General features: G+C 32.5%; 1 protein-coding gene across 1 annotated transcript; it reads left to right on the top strand.

The window, feature by feature from the left end:
- Positions 1-8,304: 8,304 nt before the first annotated feature.
- LOC110289792 (olfactory receptor 5D13-like) lies at positions 8,305-9,249 on the top strand. Its single transcript, XM_021156174.1, has one exon. The coding sequence runs from the start codon at positions 8,311-8,313 to the stop codon at positions 9,247-9,249; it is 939 nt and encodes a 312-aa protein (XP_021011833.1). The 5' UTR covers positions 8,305-8,310.
- Positions 9,250-12,663: the final 3,414 nt, after the last annotated feature.

The raw sequence follows: 12,663 nt of genomic DNA, 5'->3' as shown, positions 1-12,663 counted from the left end.
AAAAAAACCTCAGGAACAGATGGCAGATGGGTTTAGTGTAGAGTACTATCAGACCTTTAAGGAGACCTAATTCAAATTCTCCTCATACTATTCCACAAATTAGAAACAGAAAGTACTCTACCCAATTCATTCTATGAAGCCACAATTACTCTGATACCTAAACCACACAAAGACCCAACAAAGAAAGAGAACTTTAGACCAATTTCCCTTATGAATATTCATGCAAAATACTCAAAAAAATCTCACAAAACAAATCCAAGAACACATTAAAATGAACATCCATCATGATCAATTAGGCTTCATCCCAGTGATGCAGGGATGATTTAATATATGCAGATACATCAACAAATCCACTACATAAACAAATGCAAAGACAAACTATTATCTCGTTAGATGCTGAGAAATCATTTGATAAAATCCAACACCCATTCATGATTAAAGTCTTAGAAAGATCAAGAATTCAAGGCCCATAACTAAACATAATAAAATCATTATACAGCAAACCATTAGCCAACATCAAACTAAATGGAGAGAAAGTTGAAGCAATCCCACTAAGATCAGGAACTAGACAAGGCTATTCACTTTTTCCCTACCTATTCAATATAGTAACTGAAGTCCTAGCCAGAGCAATTAGACAACAAAAGGAGATCAAGGAGATACAAATTGGAAAGGAAGAAGTCAAAATGTCACTATTTGCAGATGATATGATAGTATATATAAGTGACCCTAAGAATTCCATCACAGAACTCCTAAACCTGATAAACAGCTTCAGTTCAGTAGCAGGATATAAAATTAACTCAAACAAATCAGTGGCCTTTCTCTACAGAAAGGATAAACAGGCTGAGAAAGAATTAGGGAACCAACACCCTTCACAATAGTCACAAATAATATAAAATACCTTAGTGTGACTCTTAACTAAGAAAGTGAAAGATCTGTATGATAAGAACTTCAAGTCTCTGAAGAATGAAATGGAAGAAGATCTCAGAAGATGGAATGATCTCCCAGGCTCATAGACTGGAGGATTAATATAGTAAAAATGGCTATCTTGTAGATAGCAATCTACAAATTCAATGCAATCCCTATCATAATTCCAACTCAATTCTTCGCAGAGTTAGAAAGGACAATTAGCAAATTCATCTAGAATAATAAAAAACCTAGGATATCAAAAATTAGTCTCAACAATAAAAGAACCTCTGGGAGAATCACCATCTGTGACCTCAAACTGTATTACAGAGAAATTGTGATAGCAACTGCATGGTATTCGTACAGTGACAGACAGGTAGGTCAATGAAATAGAATTAAAGACCCAGAAATGAACCCACACACCTGTGGTCACTTTATCTTTTTAAAGGGGCTAAAGCCATTCAGTGTAAAAAATACAACATGTTCAACAAATGGTGCTGGCTTAACTGGCAGTTATCATGTAGAAGAAAGCAAATTGATCCATTCTTATCTTCTTGTACAAAGCTCATGTCAAAATGGATCAAGGAACTTCCCTTAAAACCAGAGACTCTGAAATGTATTCAGGAAAAAGTGGGAAAAACCTTGAAGATATGGGCCCAGGGGAAAAATTCCTGAACAGAAAGCAATGGCTTGTGCTGTAAGATCAAGAATCAACAAATGGAATTTTATAAAATTGCAAGCTTCTGTAAGGCAAAAGACACTGTCAATAAGACAATATTTTACTTTCACCTACACATTGTGAAAGGATCTTTACCAATCCCAAATATGATAGAGCACTAATACTCAACATATACAAAGAACTCAAAAATCTAGACTCCAGAAAATCAAATAACCCTATTAAATATTGTGGTACAGAGCTAAACAAAGAATTCTCAACTGAGGAATACCGAATGGCTGGAAAGTACCTGAAAAAAAAATATGTTCAACATCCTTAATCATCAGGGAAATGCAAATCAAAATAACTAAAAGATTCCAACTCACAGCAGTTTAAAATGGATAAGATAAAAACCTCAGATGACAGCAGATGTTGGAGAGGATGTGGAGAAAGAGGAACACTTCTCCATTGGTAGTGAGATTGCAGGATGATATAAACTGTCTGGAAATCAGTTTGGTGGTTCCTCAGAAAATTGGACATACTACTTCTGGAATATCCAGCAATAGCTCTCCTGGGCATATAACCAGAAGATGCTCCAACTTGTATTAAGGACACATGCTCCACTATGTTCATAGCAGCCTTCTTTATAATAGCCAGAAGCTGGAAAGAACCCAGATGTCCCTCAACAGAGGAATGGACACAGACAATGTGGTACATTTGCCCAATGGAGTAATAATACTCAGGGATTAAAACAAGGGATTTATGAATTTTTTAGGCAAATGGATGGATCTGGAGGATATCATCCTGAGTGAGGTAACCCAATAACAAAAGAACACACAAGATATGCACTCACTAATAAGTGGATATTACCCCAGAAACTTAGAATACCCGAGATATAAGTTGCAAAACACATGAAACTCAAGAAGAAGGAAGACCAAAATTTGGATACTTCACTCCTTCTTAGAATAGGGAACAAAATGCTCATGGAAGGAGTGACAGAGACAATGTTTGGAATTGAGAGGGAAGGAAGGCCATCCAGAGACTGCCCCACCTACAGACCTATCCCACAAATAATCCACAACCCCCCACAATATTGTATATGCCAACAAGATTGGTCTTACAGGACCCTGATATAGCAATCTCTTGTGAGGCTATGCCAGTGCCTGGAAAATACAGAATTGGATGCTCATAGTCATTTATTGTACAGAACACAGGGCCCCCAATGAAGGAGCTAGAAAAAGTACCCAAGGAGCTAAAGGGGTCTCTCACACTGTAGGTGTAACAACAACATGAACTAACCAGTATGCCCAGAAATTATGTCTCTTGTTGCATTTGTAGCTGAGGATAGCCTAGTCGGTCAACAATGGGAGGAGAGGCCTTTGGTCATTCCAAGATTTTTTGACCCAGTACAGGGTAATGGCAGCGCCAAGAAGTAGGATTGGGTGGGTTGGGGAGTGGGGCAGGGGGAGGGTATTGGTATTGGGGACTTTTTTGGGAAAGGGGATAGCATTGTAAATGTAAATAAAGAGAATATCTAATAAAAAATTTTAAAAATCCCTTATTGATAATCAATTTTATTACATATTTGTAACACAATTTCTTTATCTATAAAATTATTATTAGATGTCTAGAGTTGCTCCATAAACTGACTCTTTGTACTAGAGGAGCAATGAGAACAAATAAATTTGATAATCAATTTTTTTGAATGTTTTAAACTTTTGGATGGTTCTGATTAATTGAAAAAGCCTACCTATTGGGTCTTCTGCCTCATGCTATTGATATTAAAGTTACCAACTGATTCTACAGATATATTTTTCAAATATAGTATATCATATCAATCTATTAAATATCACTTACATACTGCCATATTAAGGTGTACATTTACAAACAAAACTTTAAATGGAGTTGGGGCCATATCACAAGTTATAGTTTTAGATAGCCAGGTCCCTTGCAGCTTATTGTACTCTGCTGAGGGAAGGTTCCTAGAACTAAAGCCTAAAAATAGCTTTTGACAAACATTCATGAGGTAGAGGATTATTTTCGAGAATATACAATGAAATGAAAAAAAAAAGCACCTTTTCAATTGACAATTCTCAAAAAGACATACAAGTTACTGATAACTACTTTTTTACACTTTCAGCAGTCTTACTTATCAGAACATAAATAGAATTAAACCACTTTTAGTTTCTCTCTCCAGGAGGAATATCAGATTTGGAAGGCTTAGAGTAGGATGATCTGGGAAGGTAAAGTGTGGATCTAGATTTTTATATGTGCATTAAAACATCAATGAACAAAACTATCTTTGATTAATAAAATTAATAAAATAAATTAATAAATTTTTATTAATAAAATAAATTAATAAATTTTATTAATAAAATTTAAATTGAGATACAGATAGATAACAAGACTGCAGCAGAAAACAGTTATTAAATATAAATTTCACAATTATATGAAACTACTTTCTGTCTGAACTGGTAGTTAGGGAAGACCACAGCATATCCCACAGTCATATAGCCTAGAAATACATCATACGATGCTATCCCTAAAGATACTGCACACATAGATTGACAAGACAGTGAGAAATTAAGCTCTGTTAGTTGCCATTTTCTGCATTGCTGGCTTGTTTTCATAGTCCTAGAAGGCTGTATCTAACCTGGCAGTGAGAAAAGTCATCAGGTCTCCTACCCACCTGGGAACTGTAGTGATGACTTTTCTCACAAGATATGACCACTAATGCAGCAGTAGCATGGCTCTTATGGAGTTAATCAAGCATGTTCTGTTTAGACTTACTCTTGCTTTACAGAGGAAGCTTCTGTTTAATACTATAAACTGTCTAGCACCTATGGTTGGCCTAAGTCACAGAGATTTTAGTACTGTTGTCTTGGCTAACTACATGATGTCCTATTCAGTTCTGAACACCTATCTTTATACCCATATATTAGTGTTCCTCTCTGCTTTTATCACTGAAGTGTCTCTCTGGAGTGGACAATGGTTATTGTAGAAACTGACCATTGTTCTAAATGTGGGGTATGTGGCTGTGTATTGTTCAGGACTAGACAGAATACCTTTCTTTCCAAAGTGCAAGTAACATTATAGAAAAGAATTGGAAAGAATTTAAGAGTGAGGGATTTTGAAGGAATGCTGTAGAACCATGCCTTCTGAATATAATGTAAGAGCTGTACTCATGAACACTGCATTGGTAGTTACTTGCAAAAGAATACCACAAGATGTTAACCTTCACTCTTTATGTATGAGGGAAAGGTTATGGGAAATTACTAGATTCTAGAAATTACTAGAATTGCTTGCTAATATACAATGCATCCATAAAATATATTAATTAGTGTTTGGAAATAAAATACAAGGTTTCAAAATTCTAGTATCATATGGCAATAAATATGGATGTATTTTATATTTTAAATGATAGTTATATAGAAAAATTTAATTTTTGAAATGAACCTATTTGTAGTTAATGTTCTACTAGTGTATATCTACATAGCAGTGTATATTTTGTTATTTTCATGCCTGTGCATAAAACAGTTTGAACACAGTAACAAATTATTAATTAAAAAGAAAAATGAAGTTTCCTCTAATTATACATTTGTCTGTAGTCCAAGGCAATCATCAATAGGATTCTCTAGGGTGTGTTTCCCCAAAGCCAATGACTTAGTTCATCATAAACAACGCCATTATGAATACAGTTTAAAAATGTGTGCCTTCTTCTACATATTTTTATGTTTCTTTCAAAGGAGTTTGACATTTGCTTCCTTTACCTAATTTCACTTTACAAAGGTCAGTTTCTGTCTTTATTTGAGAAACTTAAAACATTTTAATTCTCAAGGAAATTGTTTTCAGTTATTAGTAACAAAGTGGCACAATAACTAATGCACATCAAGTATATTTTGCTGTTGGTGAGTTTCTTGCCACATTTTGAATCTTCAAGGAGGTATTTGAAAAATCCTTAGAAATTGAGAGGTACTAAGTAGAAATGTGAGTTGAGAAAGTGATACTTTCTCATTTGAATACTTAGCATACATTAAGGTGCTAAATTCTATATACTTAATTCCTAGCAACACTGTTTTTGTTTGTTTGTTTGTTTGTTTGAGCTATTTCTTTTTTGCTGTTACTAATATAAAGACTTTAAAATTGAATGCTAAATATAAATTGTGTCAATATGAAATTTGATTAATTTATGTCATACATGTGAATATACACATAGCAGAGTTAAATATGCAATGCAACTTAGATATTAAGAACTGAAGACACAAGGAAAAGAAAGTAGTGGAAAAAAGGTGATATTCATACAAAAGCAACATCTTCCTTGGGAAGTCATATTGAAAATTACAATTGAAAAAATATTAAGAAATTAACTAGAAGAATAGAATCATGATACGGCATTAATATCTTGATCATGAACTATATGTCTTCTAGAAATCCATTTAGAATATTTAATTTATAAATTTTGTAATAAATGGTCAAAATTTTATCAGTTCTCGTATAAAAATCTAAGTAAAAGTTTGATTATAATTTGACAAATAACAAGGATTTTTATTTTAAATGAATGCTAGAAATGTGAGGGTGATGGAGGGGCATTTGTACATGTTTCTGGGTAGTTTTCAATTATCCTGGTAAATGCCATAATACCCATGAATGAAGATACTGGAAAGATCAGCACAGTTCTCTCTGACAGTGAATGAAAACCCTGGGGGATCTTCAGGGGACTTAACCCAGAGTCCTGGTAAGGATCAAAGGTAATCAGAGTACAAATTTGAATCTTACTTATGAAATTAAGACAGTTACAATACACACATCTTTGACATCCCCTTTATTTTTATTTCTATTTTGAGTTTTATAAACACTCAATCCAAAATGAAGTTGAGGAATTTAATTTAATTAGTTACAAAGAATACTTTTATTACACTAAAAACTTTTCATTACCCATATATTTTAATTACTATGCTTATCTAGATTTTCCCATAATTGTTTTGAGGCAAAGTGTTACAATGTTACTCAGACCATTCTACACTCATTTTTCATTATTCTCTTGCTTAAGACTACTGAGTTTGGGGGTCTAAATATGCAGAACTATGCTCATTGCATACATATTTTAACCAAGAAGAGGGTATGTATATGTATCTTAAGATTCTACATTGAGATGATAATTAAAAAAAAAACTGAACATATTTTTCAATCTTAATGTTATGTAGAAAGATAGGATGATCGCAAATATTTAGAAAAAATTATGGAAACTGAAATTTTAGTCAAGGATTCTGTGTACTTGGGCAGTCATGTATTAAGGCAAGTATTTGTTAAAAATTCAACAAAATATGAAAATTGTAATATGCAGATTAGGTATTAAGAGAAGAATAAATCTGGTTTTATAATTTAACAATAAACTGGTAGACTCAAAAAATTTTAAAACGTCTTAGAATGAAATAATGAACCATGTAATAATGCATGAAGAGATTTTTGCAGACCTGTGAAATAAATAAGTTCAAACTAGTATACTTTCTGATTTAAACTTTTTTTGCCAAGTCACAAATCCATAGCAATTACTCTAATTCATGATTTTGTTGGCTACAGTAAGTTTTTCCTAAGCTAGTAGATACAGATTTTAGTATTGACTTCAGCACAGGACAGATAATATTTTAATAGTTAAAAAAACAAAACAAAACTCTTGAAGTTGGGAGTGTAAAATGATGGGGTTATATGTGAAAAATTTGAGAAGAAAGACGGGAACTTGATTAACACATATGTGTATAGAGAAAACTCAAAGAATGAAAATAATACTGTTTAGAGGCTGAGCAAAATATCAGATATATATTTAATTAGTTTGAGTAAGCAAATAAAACTATTGCTCTTCCTCTTACTACAACTACTACTACTACCCCTACCACTACCACTACTACTAAAGGTCCCCTAAGTTACTGAATTAAATTTGAATTTAATTTTGATGATCAGTGTAATTATTATTTTCAAAGGCAAAGTAAAGGCCTTATATTTGGTAGCAGAGGAGCTTCATGTTAAAAAAATGTGGAGGAAATATTTTTAACTAAAATCGTAAAGATTATAAAAATCATTAATAGTCATTTGGTTTGAAACAAGATCAAGGCCAGCCAACTTGGGCACTCAACTAAGACTCTGTCTCAATTTTTTTTTTTTAAGTAAAAAAATAAATGTAGAGCTACAATGTTACATTCTTGTCCAGCATTCACAACACTAGAATAAACTGAATCAGTAAATGAAAAACAACTAAAACAAAACAACTTTATTATAGAGAATCATGGATTTATTTTTTATTTCAGACATTTTATGACTAGTTTTTATTATTTCCTTTTTTCTTGCATACTATACATTTAGCTTTCCTGGTGACTTCTCAAACACGAGAACATGACAGTACTGATCTCGTTGATTGTCTAATTGAGCCCTTGGCAATTATTGTCTATTATTAAGCATTTCAAAAATCAGAAAAGAAATCATGTGGAATTTATATGCAATTCATATAATTAATCATTTCTATTCCAGATGAGAAAAATATAGAATTAAAAAACATATATAGCTTGCAGAGTCATAGAGAATTTGAGGTAAAGAATCTAAATTAAAGAAGAACATTTATGAATACTCGACGATCATCTGCCTTTGTTGTTTATTTCAAGCTTTATCTACACATCTACTATTCAACCCTGCCGAGTCCTACTTACGAAATTCCTACTTTTTTCCTGTTCTTCATTTTTGTGTAACTGGTAACCCATGAAATGATAAACCAGAGTTCTGTAACCACATTTATTCTGGTGGGTTTCTCGGAATATCCACACCTCCAGCCACCCCTCTTCCTTATGATAATGACCATTTACACAGTCACTCTGGTAGGAAATGTAGGCATAATTTTGGTCAGAAGAATCAACCCTAAGCTTCACACACCCATGTACTTTTTTCTGAGCCATCTTTCATTTTTGGATATATGTTATTCTAGTGTATTTACACCAAAATTGTTAGAGATCTTGATTGTGGAACATAGAACTATTTCTTTAAAAGGTTGCATGACACAGTTTTTCTTTGGCTGTGCATGTGTGATTACAGAGATGTTCATGTTAGCAGTGATGGCCTATGACAGGTTTGTGGCTGTTTGCAACCCCCTGCTCTATACTGTTGCTATGTCTCATCAATTGTGTGCTCTCCTAGTAGCTGGAAGTTATATGTGGGGAGGTCTGTGTGCTGTGATAATTACATACACTCTCGTAGAGCTGTCTTATTGTGAACCTGGCATCATCGATCACTTTGGCTGTGAGTATTCAGCCATTGTCTCTGTATCCTGTTCTGACCCCTCCTTCAGCCAGATGGTATGCTTAGTCATTTCCATATTAAGTGAGGGTAGTAGCCTTCTTATCACTATGGCCTCCTATGTCTTCATCGTTGTCACAATCATCAAGATGCCTTCTAAAGGTGGACTCAGAAAAGCCTTCTCTACCTGTACTTCACACCTGACTGCCATCAGCATCTTCCATGGGATTATTCTCCTTCTCTACTGTATACCCAATGCAAAGAGCTCAAAGCTGCTGGTCAAAGTAGCAACTGTACTCTATACAGTCCTTATACCCATGCTGAACCCCCTCATCTACAGCCTAAGGAACAAAGATGTAAAAGAGACAGTCAAGAGGCTCATCAGCTCAAAATTGCACTCTCAGACAATATAATACCACTAGAATGCATTTTTAGTTTAACGTGTATTTATTCATATTCTAAAAAACCCTTTTTATATATACTATCAATCATACATTAGTTTTATTAAATATATGGTTATGTTTTTAATCTGATATTGAGTTGCGAATTATGCCATTTGGATTGGATTTTCTATAGTTTCATACAAATGTTCTGTACTCTGATTCAATCTCATTGAACAGTAAAGAAAAGTTAACATTTCAAATCCCTTCAATTAGAGTTATATAAATAATAATGAAAAAGAAAATAATATTTCCTTATAACTCTATAGCAATGCTGCCTCTAGAGTTGACTTTTTGCTCTTTTATTGCACCAACATTCAAGTCCTCACAACTAGCCCTTATTTTTTACTTGGAATGCTCTATAAAAGAGATATATGATATTATATAGTGTGTAATTTAATGGTGAAGATTTGTTTTATGAAAATTCTGACTATAAGGAACCATATGTCAAAATGTTTACTATCACCAATATACAGTAATTTCACTTTGTTTTGTTTTACTTTTAAGATTATAGCTCCATTATTCTCTTCACATTCTGACCTCTAGACACTCTGATGTAAGTCTCCGTAATTCCCTTCAAGTTCATGACCATTTTCATTACCTACCTATATGGGCATATGCATATATTTCTGAACATAATATTTCAGTTTGTATAATGTACTTTTATGTATGTTTCAAAAACATTAATAATTTGGCACTTGCCAATAAATTGTTCATGTGCTCTTCCCTGGGGAAGATCATTCTCTTGCTTTCAGTTTTCTAAGTATTAACAGACTCTATTTGATACTAGCTTCTCTTTATATATACTATCAATCACAGATTAGTTTCATTAAATACATGGTTATGTTTTTAATCTGATATTGAGTTGCAAATTATGCCATTTGGATTGGATTTTCCAATTATAGAGAAACGTTTGTATTTTTAAAATGTAACATTGATCTCTAACTTTTACTCATTTTTAGTCATTCGTAAACAACATATGTACTTACTTTGCTGACTTAATCAATGAGATACAATAATCATCTTTTTGTTGTTTAAAATTTTGTGAGTAAATTCCAATAAAATATATTGTTTACAGTTTTGAACTACTCATTACTAAAACTTTTCTTGATAGTTACACATAAACCTCTTTCATCCTTTTCTTCAATTTTATTTTAGTCATTAATCCAAATTGTCAAAATTTTGTCTAAAAGTATGACATGTGTTTCTTCATTTTTGAGGCTAATTTTGTTAGATGGGTTTTCATTGCACTACTAATATGAATGAATCTTCTTAAAATATTTCATTTGTCTTAGTCTTCTATTGGGAGGCAGAAATTGGTGGGTGGGGGAGCATCCTCATAGAAGCAGGGTAGTCAGGCGGGTAGGGGGTTTCTGGAAGAGAAATGGGGAAAAGTGATAATATTTGAAACTTAAGTAAAGAAATTATCCAATAAAGGAAAAGAAAATATTTAAAATGTTTGTGTTCTTGGAGAGAAAATGATTCACCTTTCATTAAGTTTTCAGTGTCTGGTAGATTGATTATGTTCTAATGAAGGTCAAATATTTAATAATATACAGTGCACAGAAACTCTTCATTTTTATTTAAAGGGAAAAATGAAAGTCTGCCCCTATCAGTGTGCAAGTGTCAGTATGTGGTTTAAGCTGTAGTATCATCTTGGATTTTTGTTTTGTTTTGTTTTTAAATAAACTGTGTGTCTTTGTTTCTTTGTTTTCAGTTAAGATATTACAAATTGTAATTCCATCTTGATGGGTTTTCCTTCAATGAGTATGTGGTATTCTTCCATGTCTCTTCATATGAGATTTAGTTTGAAATCAATTTTGTCAAATATTACAATTAACTACATCAGCTTTTTCAGTTGGTGTATTGTTTTTAATAATTTTGTTCCAACCCTATCCTTGATGTTAATGGATGTTGCTTGGGTGTTGCAGAAAGGCAGGTCCTGTTTTCACATCCATTCAATTACTCTGTGTCTTTTTATTGGGGAATTAAGACTATTGCTATTGAAAGATCAAGGAGCAATGTTTGCTGATTCCTGTTAATTTATTCTTGTGATGTGATGTGATGATGTGATGTGATGTGATGTGATGTGATGTGATGTGATGTGATGTGATGTGATGTGATGTGATGTGTATGTATATATGCAACCTACTTCTCTCAAACCCATTTTTCCTTCACTACCAACTAATTTATTCCCCCTTAAAAAAAACAAAATAGTTTTTGCTGCCTATATTCTTGGATATTTGACCTTTATTAGAATATGATCAATCTATCACACATCAGAAACTTGATGAAAAGTGAATCTCTCAGTCTGAGCACACTGACAATTTTTTAAATAATACAGAAGACCAATCTATGGATTCAATGTAATACCCATCAAATTTGAGCACAATTCTTTGCAGAACGTAAAAATCCACTTCTCATGCTGATATGGAGAATCTGTGTTTAATAATAGGCACAAAATAAGAATAAATTAAAATAACTGAGATTATAAAACATTTTATTAACAGTTGCTATCACTTTGTTGATTTTAAATTTTGACAGATTTTATTGTCCAGGAATGTTATAATATCTGAATTTGAACTTATCTCTGACCTTCTTAATCGATATGGATATTAAGCATTTTCCTTAGCGTTATTATTCAATTGTATTGATAAAGTTTTTGTTTAAAACCACGTTGCATAATTTTTTTTATCTTATTTTACTTTCTCTAGATTTTCTTTTCATATTTAGTATTTTTTTTTGTTTAATTGAACAGTGATTGTATCGTTGCTTATGACACCCTCCCTCTGTTCTTTTCAAGTTCATGGTATCTTAGTACTTTTAAACTATTCACTAATTTATTGATTAATACATTACTATTTACTAATTTTAATATGTAAATTTGCAAATACATAAATAAATGCAATCTGAAGCATCAATTTAATGAAGATTATAGAAATATCTTAAGGATGATCAGTTGAGATTAGAGAAATATGCAGGGGCTTATCTCTAGGGATTTTCCCTATTCACCTTGGCATGCCAATTGGTGTCATTATTATTCAAGATATTTAAGCTACCACATTGTTGAGATTTCATGGGGATATCGATCCTGTCTTATCTAAAAAATAAAATTGTTCAGTATATATCCTTATTATGTAGATCTCTACCTCCTATAGGCTATGTTACTTGAGCCTGAGAAGTTAGGGTTATATTGTAGTTGTATCTTCTTGGCCAGAGCAGCATCACCAGTCAGTTCTTCTATGTATTTTTTTTTTTTTTTTTTTTTTTTTTTTTGGTTTTTTTTTTTTTTTTCAACATTTTTTTCTTTAACTTTTTATTTATTTAATTTTTTTCTCATTTTTATTGGGTATTTATTTCATTTCCATTTCCATTGCTATCCCAAAA

Source organism: Mus caroli, chromosome 2 (assembly GCF_900094665.2).
Source record: "Mus caroli chromosome 2, CAROLI_EIJ_v1.1, whole genome shotgun sequence".
NCBI classification, from domain to species: domain Eukaryota; kingdom Metazoa; phylum Chordata; class Mammalia; order Rodentia; family Muridae; genus Mus; species Mus caroli.
The sequence above is the reverse complement of the archived record's forward strand: the minus strand, read 5'-3'. Positions and strand labels throughout refer to the sequence as shown.

What these genes read in the sequence shown, in the direction of transcription:
- LOC110289792 (XM_021156174.1), top strand. Translation starts at nt 8,311, where the DNA reads ATGATAAACCAGAGTTCTGTAACCACATTTATTCTGGTGGGTTTCTCG.